Below are 20,234 nucleotides of genomic sequence, written 5' to 3'. Positions count from 1 at the left end.
ATACATATCTGATTACAAAAGAACACCACAGTATAAAGTAACTTGAAACATTTAGCTGGAAGAACTTTTTTAAGTCTCAGGCTATCACAAAAGACAATCTGACCAAGAACCAGAAGCACAATCATAACAATTTTTTTTTTTTTGGGTGTTTTGATCAGTCAGGAGGAACTTGAGATTTTTTTCAAGTTGTAGAGAGTCACTGTTAGGAGCCATTACAATTCAATGGAAAACATATTCTGCTTTACTGACTGTTACTGAATCCCTCAGGTGGTTCTGCCCACAGATTTGGGTCCTGTAAGTCCCTCTGGCATGACCACAGTCAGAGGCACTGTAGGTTACTAAAAATTTGATCTAGACATAGGAACCCAGATTTCCAAAGGCACTTAAAATTGTGTTCCCACAGAAACCAGCAGTAGCCAGCCATATGCATTGACAGTACTGCTCCTTTTTTCTCCTTAGAATTCAACACTGAGAAACTTTAAATCATGGTAGATAATCTCTCAAAATACTACTAAACTGTAACTTGGCTATGAAAAGCTACAAAACATTCAGGTACATTTTTTCACAAGACTGACACAATTTGACTGTGCTGTATTTTGAGACATTGTGATGATCACTACTTAAATCTTTAGGGGGTAAAAAAGCACAGATTGGCTGATTCCTACTGTGATTCCTACTCACTAGGAAAAGGAAAATTCACCCTGGGGTGAGGGATGGTGGTGTTTTATTTTCCTTTTTGATTGTTGATAAGACAAACAGATGCACAGTATACCAGGTTGATATTTAAGTGGAGCTGTAAGAGGTTATGAAACATTGATCATGCATCTTACAGCACATAATGAGATGCTACTTTGAAAAGTAATGTAAAACACTGCTATTTCACTGTGATTCCACTTCATAGAAGTGGCCTTACCTACCCAGAGATGAGTGATTAGCACGCTGTGAAATGGCAGCAGGCTGGGTGCTGCATGGTAAATGCACACTCTGCTACCTGGAACCTCTGTCAGGGCACATTAATGACCCTCCCAAGGTAACCCAGTACAGCCAGCACAGCACAAATTTGTAACTAATACCAGCTGCTACCTTCAAGGAGCATGGTATGCAACAATGAGCAAGAACATGTTTGTACCTAGATGAAGGCTGTTAGCTCCCAGACAGACACATCCCTAATGTTTGTAAACATTTTGGTTATACTAAAGGGACTTTTTTATCACACAAAGCTATTATCCCACTTCCAGACACCGTTTGCTTAAGAAACAGCAGTAAAATATTAAATGCTGTGCTCTGTCTGCAGAAGTAGAATGAAGGAGCAAGCAGCATAACCTTTCTGAAAGCTTTGACAAGTTCTTTGAAGGCAAGAATAAGAACATTTGCTATTTCCCTTGACTCGAAATCTTGCTTCAGCAGATCACATACTTTTTCTGTTACATTTCTCAACTCGTAAAATACCTGCATCTGTCTCTGGTAGCTACTAGAATTCTGCAATTAGAGGAGGAAAATCTAAGGTGGATAAAACAAAAAGCACGATTTACAATTATTTTTTTGGAGGCTAGAGCTCTTAAAATAATTTAGAAACTCAGACAGTTTTTTTAATAACTGGTAAAACTCAGCTTTTTAAACAATCAAAAGCTTTATAATTTTGATTTACAGGTTATTCTGTCTTTTCCCACAATTTGTCCTACTTTCTCAGCACATGCTCAAAACTCTCCTTGGAAAGGGAATTGTTTTATGTCATAAACAAGGGTCATCTTCACCACTAAATTTTAAACTTTTGTCCTATACTTCCATTTTCTGGTCTTAATATAAAGACCCACTTAGCAGACTTACACATCTATCTCCAGTACCAAAAAACGATAAATATAAGCCTTTCCTGCAATTTTCTCGTTTTTTTATGACTTGACTGCCAGAAAAAAGAAGTTCAAAGAGCAGAAACTTAACAAGAAACGCTGGCGTAATCAAAACATTGGGATTTTCCATCAGCGTTCTGAAGGCATTTCACTTCTGGGCCGTTATCTGATTTCCGGCAGAAATCCCCGCCGTCCCGAGCCTCTCCTCCGCCGCGTCCAGCTGTGTCCCCGGGCTGCCGAGAGAGCGCCGCTCAAAGCGCAGAGCCAGCAGAAAGCCGGGATCTTGCACAACCCCCAGCGCCTGCCGCTCCCCAGGCAGCCGCCCCCAGCCCCCGCCCAGGCGCCGCTCGCCAGCAGAGCCCGCGGGCAGCGGAGGCGCAGCGCGCTCGGCTCCGCCGCCAGCCGCGCTCCGCGATGCCGGTGGGTGCGGGCAGGGGCACGGGCACGGGCACGGGCAGGGCCTGCGGCGCCGGCCGCTGACGGCACTTCTCTTGCAGGGCTTCCTGAAGTGGCTGCTGGGGATCCTGGGGGTCGCCGTGGTTGTCGTGGCCATCACCGTGCCCCTGGTGCTGCTCACCCGCCGTAAGTGCGCGGAGCGGGGCGGGGCGGGGCGGGGGGCGCTGCGCCCGCGGGGAAAGTTGGGCGGAAAGTTTGAGCCCGAGGGAACGGGCTCCGCAGGGTGCAGCTGCTGGGTCCGGGAAACCGGGAGCTACGGCCGGCTCACCAGAGGGTGGGGGCGGCGCGGGGACAATTTAAAAGTCTCTTATTTTTCTTGTTCGCCTTGATAATAATTCGAAGCATTGTCGTTTTCACCATTTTCTGTTCTTATTGTCGCCGAAGGCTCTCGAACCAGCAGTAAACTGCCAATTACTAATTTTTTTAGAGAGTATTGAAAAGATTATATTCCCTCTCATTTGCTTTGTTTGCGCAACTTTTGTTAACACCGTTGAGTGAAATTGTATAAACAGCACGGTTACAGAGGTCAGAAAAGTACAGAAAGGTTCTCAATGAGTTTTTGGACTCTGACCAGTTAGCACTTTCCCGGTCGCCCGTGTAGCTCTGGATGTTAATGTGAAACATTAAATCCTGATCAAGCAGTGCATTGCTTTCAGCTGGGAGGACAGAGCTGCTGTTTTGTCTTCTTGTGATTAACAGTTTATCAGATTATCTGCCGTGATGTGTATAGCCAGCACAGCACACTCTCAGGGAGGGTTTTCTAGACCAGACCTAGGTCCAAGAAGTGCACCCCAAAAGAAGTGAAGATGTGTAAGTGGATCTTGACCATGTGCTCGGAAATTGCGTCTGCGTGCACAAAGTTGGGGGGTTTTGTTGTGTCGGCTAAAGAGGTGGAGCTTGTGTCACTGGTGCTCCTGTGGCATCATTCACATTAAACTGTTTTGCAGTTCAGCTCTGTTAATATTGATGTCAATATCACAGTCATTCAGAACTGGATTTTCAAAGTCCAGATATCTGAGTTACATGCCTTCTGGGCTGAAACTTCCATCAGTGGATGCTGAGTCTGTTTTCTCTTATTTTTGGGCAGCTTTTTGCCACTTATCTCAAAAAAAAGCAGATTTTTTGAGGTGACAAATAATACTCTGAATTTCACAAGTGGGGAAGAGCAAGAGAAAGGGTCTTGATAACTTATCAGATGGATGTGTGCAGGCGCAACACCTAGTGAAAGAATTCAGTATGCAGGCCTGAACTCTGCTGAAGAGTTCGTACTTGTCTATCTTGATGCCAATGCTGTGTCTTACTGTAAATAAAGTGGGTTTTCTTCTTTCATGAATTTTAGCATAGGAGTTCTTTTCCTCTAGAAGTGGCTGCAATTCAAGATCAGTCATTTGGTTACATAGTAAATTAATTTTACTTCAAAGAGGCATTTCTGTTCTACAGTACACAGAATACCACCGTGCTGTCAGCCTTGGCTTGTGTCCTTTGGTTGTAAAAGAGGAGAACAGTGTGTCAGACTTCTTACTGTTGGTTCAAATTAAGGCATACAGAGCACCCAGGTAGTTCATTAAGTTCCTCTGGGTAAAATAAGGATGATTGAAATGGAGTGGTCCCAGTTCAAAAACCTGAATTCCTGTCTCTTCCCAAATCAGGACAGCAGTAACATCTGAACAACTGTGACCACTGTAGTTTGGAAACTGCAGAGTTCTTTTGAATTTTTGACTGAAGGGTGCTGAACAGATGTTTTCTGTTAGCTGAGAGTGTACAGGTGGTGTGCTCATGAAATAGTAATTATAGGTTAGAGCAATTAATCACTAGTTTGATTATATGGCATTTATGAACAACCACAGGACATGAGTCAGCTAGGGATGCCTCTTGGGCCATGCAGGAGATTGACTGAGTACAAAATGAGAAGTAGTAAAACTGCTCTGGGAAGGAGCAGCTCATGTGACTGTGACTTTGTGAAATCAAAGTCTGCTCTGATAAAAATCCCTGTAATTGCAGTCAAATACAATGGTTCAAGCACTGTACAGGGAGTGAAGATGACAGTTACTGATATAAACAGATAATTTTGAGTTTGAATTTCTTACCTTTGGTCTTCAGCTGTTTTCCCTGTCACGCTTCTCAATGTATTTTCATTCATAAGCTTAGTATTCATGCAGCACATAATTAGTTTGATAAGTGGTCTCCAGTGCAGTGAAAGGTAGTGGAATTTTGCCTCTCCAGCAGAGTTCTGGCCTGCTGGCTGGCCTGTAGGCCTTGCAAGAAGAACAACTGCTTCTTTTCTTGCAGACCCTTAGCATGGACAAATAGTGAAGACTTAAATTGGTGAAGTGGTTCCCTAATCTGAGGTGCAGCCATCTACCTGGAGGGTCTGCTGCCAGAACTCTGTACAAAATTCTCTATTTCATTTAGACCCGCTTCCTATTTTGACACTTGATTTTATATTTAATAACCACACGGGGCTACTTTCATAAACAGTTTAATTTCAAAGCAGCGTTGGGGCTTCTATTTGAAGTCTGATGATCAAAGCATTGTTGTGCTTTGAGGAGCTATCCAACAGGTGACTACAGCAACAACTTGTTACCCTTAAAGCATGAATATTTTATAAAAAAACATTTGGTCTGTTTGTTCATGATTCACCAATTTGCTTACACTTCTCACAGTTGTTTTTTTTTTTTTTTCTATAACCTTCCATGCAAAAGGCAGATTGAAACATCCCATGTCTATATACACCTTCACCTCTTCTCTGACTGCAGGTCTTGTTCCAGCTGGGCAGGAGCCCCAGGACTGGGAGGATGAGCAGCCAGTGCTGGGAGCAGCAGGGAGACAGTGCAGGATTTGCTATTATTCCCTGCCATGAGCCAGTCACAGACAGCATTAGGGTGAGGGCTCCATACAGCTGTCTGTCCACAAACCAGGTTTCTTCACTCGCAGGTGCAATTCTCCAAGGGTGGGATAGTCACTAAATGAGAAGCTTTTGTGCTCTTTTGATAGAAATGTGCCCAGGAGGGACTGGAAGAGCCCAGCAGGTCTTGGGGAAGTTAATGACCTTAAGGTGCCTGAGTGTTCTGTGTGAGTCTGAAAAGATGGACACGTTTTCCTGCTACATGCCCTTGACTTTTGTAACTGTCATTTAACTCAGTTATCTGCCCTAATTCAAATGTTGAGTAATATAATAGAAAACCCCATTATCAACAGTAGATTGCTATCTATAGAACACTGTTGTTTCCTTGCTTTGCATGAGATGGGGTGAATTTGAGAGAGATTCCAGAGAAGTTAATGATTAAATCTCTCCAGGGAAATCTCTGCAGCCCCATGGAGTGGCTTTTGGATGAACTGCTCCAGGAGGTGTCACAGCACTCACATTTGGTTGTGGTCCCTCCTGAATGTCCTGTATCAGCCCCTGGGTATTGGATAGAATTCTGGATTAAGTGAGCCTTTGGCCTCAGCCAGCAAAGTAGTTTTTAGCTACTTTTTTTTTTTTTTTTTCTGGAAATCAGATCTCTAACTGCCACATAGTAACTGAAGGCTGGCTCATACAGGAGGGGGGAAGAGTTAGAGTACTCTTTCACACGTAGGAAGAGAAATGGGGAAACAGCAGATTTGGAAAAACTAGCCTGAAATGTCTCTTACTTTTCTGACCACTGAATGAGCCAGGATTCCCTTGCATCTCTCCACTGCTCCTAAATTACATGCTTTGATTGCAGATCATTCTTGCTCTTCTGCCTTCACTTTAAAATGGCAATAACCAATCACCTTTTCTGATTTTTATAATTTCTCTATCCCTTTCTTGTTATTACTGAACTTCATGCTTGCACTTGTCTTTCCCTTTATGTGCTTTTTTCCGTCTCTCTTGGTAGTGGTGAACAAGCTTCCAATATTACTGCTTTTATTGTTTACCATGGCTTAAAGTCAGTTCATTTCTTGCCCCTTTTCTTTTTAAATTACACGTGGAAATTAGGAAAATGAGTCTTCACACTGGGGAATAACCAAAACACATACCAAAAGTAATTTCTCAACGTGGTTCCATTTTGGTAGGGTGATATGTCATACCATAAACCGTACACAATTGTTAACTTCTTGTTTGCTTTACACCTGTCCTGGTTTTGGCTGGGAATCAGGTAATTTTCTCCTGGTAGCTAGGCCAGTGCTCTGTTTTGGGTTCAGAATGAGAATAATGTTGATAACAGACTGATGTTTTCTGGTTGTTGTAAGTGGTGCTTACTCCTCAGTCATGGACACCAGTTTCCCAGGCTCTGCCAGAAAACAGGAGCACAAGGAGCTGGGAGGGGGCAGGGCCAGGACAGCTGACCCAGTCTGGCCAAAGGAGCATTTCATAGCACACAATGCCACGCTCACATAAATTGGGGATTGGCTGCCAGGGGCCCATTGCTGCCTGGACAGGCTGGACACTGGTCAGTGGGTGGTGAGCAGGTTGTATTTTGCATCAGTTGTCTTTCCAGGGTTTTATTCCTCTTGCTTTCCTTTTCATTACAAATATTATTAGGAGTATTATATTTAGTTTTATTTCAATCATTAACTGTTCTTATCTCAACCTCTGGGTTTATCTTTTCCTGATCCTCTTCCCCATCTCCACGGAGGGCGAGGAAGGAAGGAAGGGAGTGGTACTTAGTTGCCAACTGGGGTTAAACGATGTCAACACCTCACACCTACAGAAACCAACTCAATGTTTCTCTTAAGAGAGGGTGGCATATTAATAGGAAATTCCAAAATTCAAACAGAATTGTGTATCAACTTTGTATGAGTTGATGTAAACGGTTGAGAGACTTCTTTGCAGAAGGAATTGCTGACGGTTTTACTGTTGTAACAGGGGTATTGTGATGTAACTATTTCTAGTATATCATTATGACAGTGAAAATACATATGTACTGTCAGGAGTCAGACCAGGGTAGAGATGAATCATGGAATCATTAAGACTGGGAAAACCTCCAAGATCATCAAGTCCAACCTTGGACTGAACACCACTTTATCAACTAAGCCACAGCACAACCTGTCATCTCGTAAACATTTGTGGGGATGGTGATTGGATGGTGATTTTCACTTTCCTGGGCACTGCTTTCCAATGCTTAACCACTCTTTCAGTGAAAAAATTCTTCCTGATGTCCAACCTGAACGTTCTGTGGCACAGCTTCAGGCTGTTTCCTCCTGTCCAGTCACTGTCTGCCTGGGAGAGGAGCCTGCCCCCCCCCTGGCTGCAGCCTCCTCTCAGGTGGTTGTGGAAGGCAATACCATTGCCCTGAGCCTCCTCTTCTGCAGGCTGAACACTCCCAGCTCCCTTGGCCACCCTCCCAGGACCTGTCCTCCAGACCCATCCCCAGCTCCATTGCCCTTCTCTGGACACATCCCAGACCTCCAGGTCTGTCTTGAGTTGAGTTGCCCAGACCTGGACAGAGCCCTCGAGGTGTGGCCTCACCTGTGCCAAGGAGAGGGGACAGTCACAGCCCTGCTCCTGCTGGCCACGTTATCCCAGGTGCAGCCCAGGGTGCCTCTGGCCTTCCTGGCCACCTGGGCTCACACTGGCTCGTGTTCAGCCTGCTGTTGGCAGCACCCCCAGGTCCTTTAGTGCTGGCAGCTTTCCAGCCACTCTGCCCAGCCTGTGGTGCTTCCTGGGGTTGTTGCAGCCCAGGTGTAGGACCTGGCACTGGCTGAACCTCAGCTGGCCTCAGCCCATCAATCCAGCCTCTGCAGAGCCCTCCTGCCCTCCAGCAGAGCAGCACTGTGCCCAGCCTGGTGTTGTCTGTGAACTTAGTGAGGATGAACTCAATCCCCTCATCCAAAGCATTGATAAAGATGATTAAACAGAGCTGGCCCCAGTACTGGGCATTGCAAGCTAGTCATTTGGAGTTTAGAAAAATAAGTCTGTATGTGGAATTGTTGAAAAAGAAAAATAACATGAGAATGCAGTCTCTTTAAGGAACCTGAGAGTGAAAGAAGCAGTTTTGCTAAAATATAAACATCCATTGACCTGTATACCATCTTCAAAGCCAATAAAAATGGCAGCAATTACTTTATTCTGTCAAAAATAAACCTGTTTGGCCATTCTTTTCAAATGGAATCTGATCAATAAGAACCAAAATTTGGAATTTAATATATGTTGAGTATCTTTGGTCAGGGACACAAAGTGGATAAGTAAGAATATACTGGTAATGGCCTACCTTGTAGATTAAGAAAATGCTTCAACTAGAACTTCTATGACTGTACCCTTACAGCTTGGCGTGTGTTTTCATATTCAGAAACTATGTGGAAGGTGTTGACAGAAAATGAAATTTTAATTTTATACATAGCCAACAAATCTTAATAGTGTCCTGATTTTTAGTAATGAGACCTTAGCAAAATATGTATGTCACCAGGGAGAAAAACATTCATCAGTTTGGAAAAATCCCTAAACCTGTTCATCAGCCACCTGTCTTAAATTGCTTCTCCTTTTCCAAGAGAGAGTTTGTTGCTTTCTGAAGCCCCTCTGATTGAAAATGACACTTTCTCAATTAAGAAGAAGTCATATTCCCAACTAGACAACTGTGTATGAATATTAAATACCCACTTGTTCATAATCCATCAAATTAAATATTCAGTTAAATAAATAACCTGAGAAATTAATATTCTCACAGAAACTTCAAGAGCAATAAATCCAGCCTAGTAATTTTTTTTAAAGTCACATTTCAAAAGGAATTGAGCAAGCATTTTTTAACCTTTTCTGGGCATTTTAGGCTAAAATCATTGTTTGTTACCTCTCTTGCAGTGGCAGTTGTACAGTCTGTGCTGCATATATTGTGGTTATCTTTTTGTTTGGAAATAAGAGTAAAGCAGTAATAGCTGGTGTAAATATCTCCGTGTGCTGTCCCAGATGTCACAGGTATCCAACCTGCAGAAGGAGAATCTGCAAACCCTGCTGTGAGGTGTTTTTCTCTGTGTGTGTGTGTGTCCCCAAGGGCTTTGCTGTCTGTTTCTTCTTCGGCATAAGGAAAGTGAAGGCAGTGTGTTTAAAGAAGACTGGGGCCTCAGCACTGATGGGGCAGGTTAGCACCTTGGTTGATCAGTCACCACGGCTGTACTTGAATGTTTTTATTGGTTGCTTTTATTCTGGTCTTTTTGATTTAGTCAGGTGAAATTAAAATTCCTTCCCTTCTGGACCCTGTAGGTAAAAGGATATACACAGGTACATGAAGGTAGATTTTAGGTTTCCATTTAAAAAAAACCCAGGAAGGATGCAGGGAGAGAATTGCACGCCTGAATTTAAAATCTGTAGTGTTTGTTTTCAGAGGAAAAGAATCACAAAGACTTACAGACTGAGTTGTTCTTGTTACTACTTGTCATACTTTGGAAAAAGTAGCTTGTGCACTGCAAGCAGTAAGAAAGAAATACTTTACATAGAAGCTGCCTGCGGCTGAAGTTGATGACCAAACTCATTAGCTTAACTAGATTTATAGTTTCACTTGGTCTTTTCAGACTAAGCCAGTTACTTGGCTTTAATTTTCCAGTCAGAATTGTAATGCTAAAATAAACTTTAAGATACCTTGGTGAAAATCACATCAAAAGAGGGATAAATATTTAATCAATTATTTCATCATAATTTTATCAGGAAGTTCTTGTTATTTAATTGGGCTTTTTTTTTTTTAATTAGACCTTCCCTGAATATTTTACTGCTTCTCAGATTTTTAGAGTTTTTTTCATTTGAGGCATTTCTGAAATTTGAGCTTAAGGATGAGCAAATGATTCACAATTTGCAACTATTAGCAACTGGGGCTTTGCAGTGAACTTCCTAGAATGAGCATGGGGAGAAAGGCACAAAGGTCACTTCTTTTCAGCTTTTGAGGAGTGCATGTTTGCTGAGGTAAGAGAGCCAGAGGTTTTCTGGTAATTTGTTTCACTGTCAAAAAGGTATTTTCAGTTCCATGAGTTTGTTGGGTGACCTTGCTGACGCTCCTTTATTTTATGCTCGCTGAATTTACCTTGCAATAAAGTTTTATTGCTTTCCCACTGCTTCTGCTTCGGAGACAGTTAGCTAAAACACTTTAATAACCAGCAACAAAAATCCACTTTGTAGCCAGGTTAAGAGGCTGGGGTGGAACAATTTGCAGCAAAGATCAGAATCTCCTTTCTGTCTGTTTCTTTCAGAAGAGACCTCTTCAGGAAAAACGTACACTCTCCAGAATTACTTGAACGATGACTATAAGTACAAAACACATAATTTGGAGTGGATTTCAGGTAATTCATTTCTACGTACAACTTGAATGTCAAGAAAACGTGCTGCCTTCAGCAATGCACCACCTGCAGTCACCTCGTGCTGTATTCTGAAAAAAAGTCAAATTATTTCATTGTGCCATTGTGGAATGGCACGTAGCTCAAAGGGTTGATTCCTTGTTTCCCTTAGAAACATCCTCATGTTCATGGCAAGTTACATTCTCCTACTGAGAGAGCACAGAGCATATTTACTCCTGTGCTTTAGGATAGAAGCATGCTGCCCTCTGAGGTGTGTCAGCTTCCTGTGCTCTGGGCTGCCAGAGAACAGGGAGATGCCGGTTGCTTTTCCCTCTGAGTATGCCCAGTGCCCCAAAGGAAAGAGATGCTAGGAGGTGGATGCTGTGGGCTCCACGGCTATGTTTTGTGCACATTCTTGTGCTATAAGCCTTCTTTCATTACAGAATTGGGAAACACAGCATTGAGCAGATTTTTGGGATTTATTTCCTGCTTAAAAGCATCAAGGACAAATAGAAGTAACTGATGAGCATTTTACTTACTTCTTGTTGTCATCTCTCTTGTGCTTTTAGGAAATCAGTATCTTCACGAAACAGATAATGGGAACATCCTGTGTGTCAGGGCTGACAACGGAACATTCTCAGTAATCCTGGCAAATACAACTTTAGTATGTGGACTTACATGTAATATATGCAGACATTGGGAAAGGTATTAGATTTCATATTTGGTACTGCATAGTCTTTGGAATCAGTGCTTAATGTGTTTCTTTTGCCCTTCCTGTGTTGACAGGATAAGTACCAGGCAAGCAGTGTGACACTGTCTCCTGACCTACAGTTTGCTCTTCTGCAATACAGCTATACAAAGGTACAAGTGCACTTTACAGCTGAGGATGAAACTGGAAAATAAAGGTTTGGGAACAACTGAGACGCTGAGAGAACGTGAGGGAAACGCAGGAGGATGGATGAATGTGATGAATGTAAGGGAGCAGTCAAGTTGAGCAGGCAGGAGAAGAAGAGACTGGTATTATCTGTGAGCTTGGCAGAAGAGAGTTGACTGCCTAAGGGAAAAAAGCATCCGGATAAAAAGTGGACGTAGAGTTATTGCAAGGAGAACAAGGCTGGGTGGTTTATCTGGGAAGACAGTCTAGGAGGGTAGGTAGGCATGGCTGTCCCAGGAGTTGTGTGGGTAAGGAGAAGTGATGAGTAGATATGCTGGTATACATCTGCTTGTATATGTATGCTATATATATATGTGTGGTTGTTACATTGTGGTGGTAGGAGGTAAGAGTTTAAAACTGAGGTGAATGAAAATCTGCGTGTGCTTCAAAGAAGGCTCGTGCTTGGAGTGGGCTCGTGTGTCCCTGTTGCCTCCTGTCAGCAGGCTCATGAAAAGCCTGCAGCAGAATGCCTCATCCTGGCACGGTGCTGAGCCGTGCAGCAGAGGTCAGCCCACATTTATGCCAGGTGGCACGAAAACCTGGCTCTGTGTGCCAGCTGAGAAGCCCAATGGTGGTGATGGTTTGCTGTGCAGTTTGTGCACTGAGAAACCGCTGACTTCGTTGTTCTTTCCTTTTTCCAGGGAGGTGCCTGTTGTGTTTGTAAAAAGTTCTGTGCTCACTTGTGCAGTGCACAGATACTTGAGCACTGTGTCACTGTCTACTGTCCTGGCCTTACAGTCCCAGAGTGGTTCTTGAACTGTGCCAGATGCAGTCTGTGCACTCAGTCATCGTTTTTTTTCAGTTTTGGCTTCCATGCTGGACCTTCCTAAGCCTCCTAGCTTTTGTCTTTCTGAATTGTTCAGAATTATTTGGGTCTTCACTACATCATTAGAAGTCACAGAATGCCTAGTATTTTACCAGACACCCTACACATCTCCTCTACTTGTAATTTATTGCCCTGTAGTATTTAATTTGTTGCATTCATGAGAGTTAATTTTGTTTTAATACTGAAGCAAGATATTTTAACCTTTATATAACAGTGTGATTGAAAGTTCTGTTATTAATCTTTATTGCAAAGAAAGAGAGTAACAAAATGAATCATGAGGATGTAGACACTTGTTATGTAATAGCCATCTGGCTGTGTAGTACTAAGTTCTTGGTTGATATCTTCATACAAATATCCAAGCACCCTCTTAGAAGGGAGCATTATTGCAACATGTCAGTGCTGTGGGCTGAATCAAATCTCTCCAGCCCCACATAGTGAACTTGTTTAAATGTGTGTGCATTATCATCATCATCTCTCTCTCTGCTAAGTGCCCAAAGAGTGATACAGATTTCAAGAGGCAGATTACTCAAAAAAGGGTTTTATTTCTGTGACAATATGAATGGGAATAGGTCACCCCGGTACTGGAGGAACTGCTGCAGACATACTGCTGGGACTTGTGAGAACTACTATAAAATAAGATGCCAAGTTAAATAATAGAACGTGAAAATTGAGACAGAAAGCAGCAAATGAGCCAGTAAAGCACAAGGAGGAGGGTTAACTGCACACTGAGGATAGTCTGCCATGTAGCTACAAGGGTTTCTGAAAATCTGCAGCATCTCTGACATCTCTATCTCTGTCCTTAATCAGTCAATGGCCTCAGTCATAGTATTTAAGTGATGACCCCAGGAGTGGAAATTCTTTAGTCTTTCCTTAAACCTGGGAGGGATCTGTTGCCCTTGAATGTTCATTGTGTTCTCTCTATCTTAATAAAAATCACAAGGAGAACTTTAGGGGTAATTCAAGCTGCAAGAGATGAGAAACCTGGTGACATTTATTTTCTTACTATTAAAATAATTCTTTTGCAGTTGTGGAGGCATTCCTTTACAGCTTCGTATCACATCTATAATTTCAGTAGCAGGTCAGTAATTTTTGCACATAAAATGTTGTTTTAACATTCATTTTGCACTAAAGTGTCATTTCACTGATTTCTCTTGGCTGCATTTTGTTTTTGTTTTTCCAGTTCTATCTTAGATGATGGACTACTACCTAATGATACACAGTATATATCCTGGTCACCTGTTGGTCATAAGCTGGTTAGTAAAGAAAAATAAAACTTTATATAGAGTCATTTTCATACACATGACATGGAAACTCATGTTGTCTGCACCCTTGAGGTTTTGGTACTTTCCTAGTGCTAGGTAAAGTAGCTGAACTAGTTTCAAAATTGACTACTGTAGCTGGAAAGACTCCAAAGTTCCTCTGTGTGTTTTCTTTTGTTCTTTAATAAAAATGCATTCCTGAAAGTAGCTAGTGGCCCCAGCAGTCATGAAATGCACAAATGCACAGGAACTTTGTGTTTTTATGGTTGCAGACAGTAGCTCATCCCTTTGAAAAACAGCAGCATTACAACTGTCTATTGAATCATCACCGTGTGATTTTTATCTTCTAATTACACAAAAATTGATGAAGTTTTACTTGATGGATGCATGTAATGGGATTAGAGGATTAAAATCTGCCTTGTACTCTTTCCCACTGTTGTTTTCTTCCTCCCCTCCTCTTCAGTCCATGTCAGTGGTGCCAACCACCACGTTGGCAAGGCTGGTGCCTTCCTTGCGTTGTGCGTTAGAGTGCCGCGGGAGAATGGGGTGTTCATTTCTCCTTATCGCTTAGGGAATTTCTATGGCAATTATAAAGACCAGCAAAGGAAGATGAAAAGCATTTCTGCATCTTGGAGCAAAGCTCTGGAGTAAAACTGTGTTGTTCAGTTATTGGAGATGAGAACCAGGGGTGATTAGAGAGACAGGCAGGTGCCAAAAACGATAGTTCTGAGTGCCACTGAAGAAATGTACCATCCTTGCAGAGCTATTGGCAGCCCTGAGACCCCAGTGAATGTTTTACCAAAGCCCTGAGGGTTTTCTTTGAAAGACAGATTAGTGGAAAACAACTCCTAATGAAGGAAAAAATAAGTTTGTATTTGGGAGAAAATAAATTGCAGGATTTTCAAAATTCGATACAGTGGTCATGTCACTTTTCATATTTGATTTGTTTTTTTGTATCTTGGCCTGAAGTTTTATTGCTCACCCTGATTTGTATTAGTAATTCAAAGTTTTTTAAGTATCAAGGCTCTTTGGTGAAATGCAGCTTTTAAAGATTTTTTTTTTGTCATCTATTGTAAATTGCCCAGTAGATGAAATAAAGGAAGGAAGTAAGATTTACTGTGATTGTAATTGTTACCACAATGATGTTTTGCAGGCATATGTTTGGAATAATAATGTTTATGTAAAAGTTTCACCAACAGCAGAAGCTGTGCAAATCACTCAAAATGGAGAAGAAAATAAAATTTTCAATGGAATACCAGACTGGGTTTATGAAGGTAACTACATCAAGCAAGTTTTACTTTCCATTATTATGTGAAAACTTTGGTTTATTGTAATTGTTATCTCATTCTTACCACTGAAAAATTCAAATTAATCATACTCTGTATTTTAAAAGAAACATGCATCCTTATCTGGGCTTAATACCTGGCTAGGGTGGGGATCTAAGAATATATATGAGTTTGCCTAGTTTGCATTGTGTCACTGGACATTTTAGTGTGAATTAGCTTCACATGATAGATTATAAACTGTGATCTAATGTCTCATTTCAGAACCCCAGGAAACCGTCTGCATTTTAGTATCTGAACTTCAATTAAAAAAAAAAACCCTATTAAAAACTAATGAGAACAGCACATAGGATAGAAGAGCTGACTTATCAATTATAACTTAAATATATTTGAATCTCTTTCAGAGGAAATGTTTGGCACCCATTCTGCTCTGTGGTGGTCTCCAAATGGCAAATTTTTGGCATATGCATCCTTTAATGATACAGAAGTCCCTGTTATAGAGTATTCCTTTTATTCTGAAGACACCTTGCAGTATCCAAAGACCATTAAAATCCCATATCCCAAGGTCTGTGTTATTTATTAAACATGTTTGTTCTGTAGTTTCATTAAGAGAGTAGTCTCATTTAATCAGTTCCTGCTAATGAAAATATTGTCTGTCTCTCCTCAACAGCTTGCTGTGATTACTCTTTCTGAAGTCAACAGCATCTGGCAATGTTAAAGTATTTTATTATCTCCAGGGGAAAGAAAAAAAGAGGGAAAAAAGAAAGTATGATTTAAGGTTTTGTTGTTTCAGTATAAAATTTAGAGGTAGTGAGTAGATGTTGAGATAAAAATATCTCTCAGGGAGCTAAGCTGGTACAAGGCATTAGGTAGATGCACATTAGGTTAGGGTTGTGCATGGTATTGATAATGGAATCTTCTTCAGCTAATCTAGTATTTTCAGTTTCCTGTATTGAGAGGAAGAGGACAAATCTGCTAAAGGAGTTCCTTTGCCCACACCTTAAGCTCTTCCAGTTTTAGCTGTGAGTGAAAGCTTCAGTGCCAGGAGCTCCTCCTCCTTCCCCCTCCTCTCCAGGTGACTTTATGCCCCCTGCTCATGGCACAGTTGGCACTGGGCTGAATGAGGTGAGAGTCAGAGGGCAGAGTGCTCCTTCATGTGCTCCACGTGGGGAGGATTCATATTGAATACAGGACTTACCTGTGATTGGATGTTATAGAGGATTTAGATTTATCTGAGCAGTGCACTTAAGACACAGAGCAAGTACAAATTACACTTAAGAGTACAACAAATGTGCTGCCCTGCTGAGTGTCAGTACAAACAAGTTCTCATAGTTGGCCTCCATAATGCACTCACCATCACAGTGCTGGGCATCCCCGTTGCTGGGAAGGAATGGATGGGTTGAAATCATCTCAAGTCCATCATTTTAGTTCTTTCTGTCACCCCCTGGGATTTTATACTCTGGCTGACTTAAGGCATCAGCATGCCCTGCCTGCCCCAATCCATGACAATCTGGCCATCCCAGGAAGATGTTTTCAGTCTTGATTAATGGGCCAGGAGAGATGATACAGCCGCTTTATTGCTCATCTGGTGCGGGTGTCTGGTGGAGAAATTGCCCTCTCAGTGCCAAGCTCAGCCTTCTCTGCAGCAGCCATGGTCACTCCCTAACCCTCCCCAAAGGTCCTGGAGCAGGGGCCTGTGCCCTTGGAGCCTCCTTCCCCCAGAGGGGTCACTGACAGCTGCAGTGCTGAGCCTGGCCCCTGAGAAGACAAAAAGGTGTAGAATGGATTGCCAGTCTAGATTTTATTACAAATCCCTTTTGTTTGCAATATTGCTGACTTTTGGAGGTGGATCAAGTGTAGCTACCTGGCTGTTTCCGTGAGGAGTTGGCTGGTTAGCCACAAGAGGAGCGGCCCTTACTGACACAGCTCCTTTGCTGTCAGCAGCGTTGCATTAGAGATCGTGCAGTGCATGCTGCAGTCGCAGCTTTGGTTGTGATATGGGCAGCTGTGATACCATCAGTTCATGTAAGGTGCTGCTTCCATGGAGAAGCATTTTCCTGTGAGTTAGCAATGGATTTGATTCTCTCTAGGTACTGTGTGGTGTGTAGGATGAGAGCTGGTCAAATACAGCAAGCCCCGTGATTGTTTCTAAATGTAGTAGTCTTCCTTATCTAGAAACCAATAACACTTCTGTGTGAAAAATACAAAGGATAATTTATGTATCAATCCTAAAACTGCATTTAGGAACTTGTGTTCTCACATGTTTGCAGTTGGTTGGTTTTACCTTGCTGTCTGTAGTAAGTTATTCATCTGTAATTTCAAACACTTCACAACGAATATTCTCTCTTCAAAAGTACAATGAAAAATTTTATTTTTAGGCAGGAGCTACAAATCCAACTGTACGATTCTTTATTGTGGATACCACATCACTTCCAAATTCCAGCACTGTTGAAATTTTTCCACCCCCAGAAATAGAATCAAGGTGAGAAATTTTGGTGAAATATTTGATATTTTATTGTTTCTTTTGATGGGAGAGGAGGAGCTTTTATATGTGACCTCCCTGTATTCAGTGTATATGGCAGTTTTTCCCTGTAATGTGGCTCTGGTAGCAACAAGATTTACCAGAGAAAATCTGCACAGAGATTATCCTCCTAGTGATTATATATAGATGGCATATTCCATGTATGTTATATTCAGAATGTGACAAGTTCTTGGCTCATCACATTCAGTGGAGTCTAACTATGGTGAAGTCATTTCACAGTACAACTTTAATATGAGCAAGTTTTCGTATAATCAAATTATAATATATGTATTTCTATTCACTGGAGAAAAAAAAAACCAACAAAACAAAACCTTAATGGTAAGTGAAGATTTGATTTCATTGGAAGCAGACTCCTTGCTAAGGCAAGGTATCATGGTTGTCTTCAGATTTATACTTAAAATGTTTGTTTTCTTTGGGAAGATGGTGAAAATCAGCACCTCTCAGAGTAAATGGAAAATTGTATTCCTCAAAATGCCACTGGAAATGCACAACATGATATAAATGTATTTTGTAAAGAGCAGCTACATCAATTTAAAGTGCATGCACACAATTTGGTATCCCAAATCTTGGGGTTTGTTTTTTTTTTTCTTTTTAACAGTATTGTGGAAATGTTTTAGAGGTTTGCACTTACAAACATGGTGGGTATGAAAGCACAGGTTTTACTGATAAACCAGAAAAAAACAAAGGTCTGTTAGCTTATGCATAAAACCAGCATTTTATGCGTGGGGGCCCATAACTGCAAAATCAGTGCTCTTCCATTTCAGCCTCACCACAGTGTAACTAACATCCATGTGTTAACAGAGATGCAAGTTCTTATGAATATGTTGTACTTTATCCTTCCCTTGCAGTCACACTGCCGTAGCTGCATGTTAGATAGCTGTCGTGCCTTGTTTTCCTCCTGAATTCCAGTGCCTCAGAATTAAAAGCCCTTTACATTTTGCTGGGTACTGATTTGGATCTTTGCTGTCTTAGAGGCTTTTTTTAATTTTTGTTAATACCTTATGGAAGTGGATGTGAGCAGAATAACCATCAGCTACCTTCAGCCTCGCACACATCTGGCTAACAGGTGTGAGTTACATGGAGTCCATCCATTTAATAAATTGATTTACCACTCCATTAGTCAGGATTAATGCAAGTATAAATCTTGAATGATGAGTTCAAGGATCAAAATTCACTCGTTTTCCCAGTGGCTGATCCAAATAATGGTCAAGTCTCACCATGTGTGTCCTACAAAAGTTGAGGTGGCCAGAACAAGTCTTGGGGAACTTTGCAAGAGCAAAGTACATGAATAGGAAAAGGTGAGCAATGTGCAGTGTTGCTGTTGGGTGGGTTTTTTTCACAAAGCAGAAAGTATTGATTATTTACATTGTATTTATATGCAAACAACTGTATGAGGGGAAAGGTTAGTTTTTGTGATGGAAAATTCTATTTTTACTTCCATGGAGCTAAATTTTGAGCAAAACTTGAGTTTGACTCGGTGGCATACCTCACCCCACCTGCCTGGTTGAGGATGGTGAGGGGCAGTGCCTCAGCAAATGGTTGCCTGCTACAGCACTATCCAGAGCTTGGATGAGCACCAGTTTCACCCCTACATCTGAAGGGGGCACAGCTCACTTACATTGCAGAGCAAGAGTTTTATTTGTCAAGAAAAACTGCCAGAATCTGGAATGGCAGTGCTTTGCCATGTGATGGCACTTGAAACCTGACACTGCTTGAATGACCAGCATGAAATCCATCCAGCATTTTAACGCTGGTTTTAGCACCATGGATGCAGGGGGCTCCTGTTAGCCAGCAGGAGGATGAAGGGAATGGGTTCTTCTTGTCTGAAATTATCTATCCTAAAATAAACTGACTTCTAAGTAGAGTAGCTGCAGAGGATCCCTTTTCAGCAACAAATGAGGAAGGGCAGTGCAAAACTACTGGACTTTATGCTTGAGTTAATTGCAGCTTAGTTAACCTTTTGTGTGTTGTTGAGTGCTGAAGGTGCATTCCCACTTGCACAGGGGAGCGATGGTTATTGTAATAGCTCGATAAATGGTATTTGTTTTGTTTGTTTTCCTTGTAATGTTCATCTTGTCTGATTAATGATTTATAGTCACCAGAATTGCTAGCGACTCTCACTTTGAAGGAATGAAAAGTGTGGGACTAATTCCCCTTATACAAAACAAGAGAAACCACTATTATATGTACAGGAAGAATGATGTTGGTTTTTTTCTTTTTGTTTTTGCAAACAAGCTCTTGCAGACTCAATGGCAGTAGCAATTAAATGACCTCCTGACATCCCAGTCTAATATAAATGCAGAAATAGACCTTTTCCAAACATGCATTTGAAACTATAACGTAGAAATAAATCTGAAGGTTTTTGATAACCAGCTGACATATTTTTAATCCATCCACACTAATTGTAGTGTTTCCTTCCCCAAACTGCAGTGATCAGAAAGATACTCTTATCACAAGACTTCCCACACATTTTTGTTAACTAACTTTGGGGGAAAAGGGAACATGAACTTGGAACTAAGTCAAATGTGCAAATTATGGTTAAAAATGTATACTTGCCTTGGAGGGGAAGTTTGTTTTATTTTAGTTCATAAGGCTTCAAGGAGATAGGAAAGATCTAAAATAAGAAAAGACAGTACATCTAACAGATCGTTATGGTAAACAAAGCCACTAAATTTTATGTGGTACATTTTTAAAATTAATATACAGCAATATTCATGAAAATGGGTTTTTTTCTGATACTTCATCCTTCATGTCAGCTGGGTGGTATTTTGAAGATGAAAGTAAAATATTCATACAGTCATATCTGAGTTTGGTATGATCTCTCCCTCCATTGCAACTAAAGAAATAACTACTAAATTGAACGAAAG

At 41.5% G+C, this 20,234-nt stretch overlaps 1 protein-coding gene across 1 annotated transcript in view; it reads left to right on the top strand.

The window, feature by feature from the left end:
• Window positions 1-946: 946 nt before the first annotated feature.
• DPP4 (dipeptidyl peptidase 4) overlaps window positions 947-20,234 on the top strand; it is a gene marked incomplete at its 5' end in the record, with an annotated part of 41,331 nt that continues 22,043 nt past the window's right edge. Inside the window, 10 exons of the mRNA XM_084209050.1 lie at window positions 947-971; window positions 2,028-2,429; window positions 10,440-10,529; window positions 11,093-11,187; window positions 11,310-11,384; window positions 13,309-13,361; window positions 13,464-13,536; window positions 14,696-14,816; window positions 15,230-15,390; window positions 17,204-17,307. Of these exons, the coding sequence (XP_084065176.1) occupies window positions 947-971; window positions 2,028-2,429; window positions 10,440-10,529; window positions 11,093-11,187; window positions 11,310-11,384; window positions 13,309-13,361; window positions 13,464-13,536; window positions 14,696-14,816; window positions 15,230-15,390; window positions 17,204-17,307 (1,199 nt within the window). The remainder of the gene's footprint in view (window positions 972-2,027; window positions 2,430-10,439; window positions 10,530-11,092; window positions 11,188-11,309; window positions 11,385-13,308; window positions 13,362-13,463; window positions 13,537-14,695; window positions 14,817-15,229; window positions 15,391-17,203; window positions 17,308-20,234) is intronic.

The sequence above is a fragment of the Fringilla coelebs genome (assembly GCF_963513975.1).
Source record: "Fringilla coelebs genome assembly, chromosome: 7".
In the NCBI taxonomy this organism is placed as follows: Eukaryota; Metazoa; Chordata; class Aves; order Passeriformes; family Fringillidae; genus Fringilla; species Fringilla coelebs.
The sequence above is the reverse complement of the archived record's forward strand: the minus strand, read 5'-3'. Positions and strand labels throughout refer to the sequence as shown.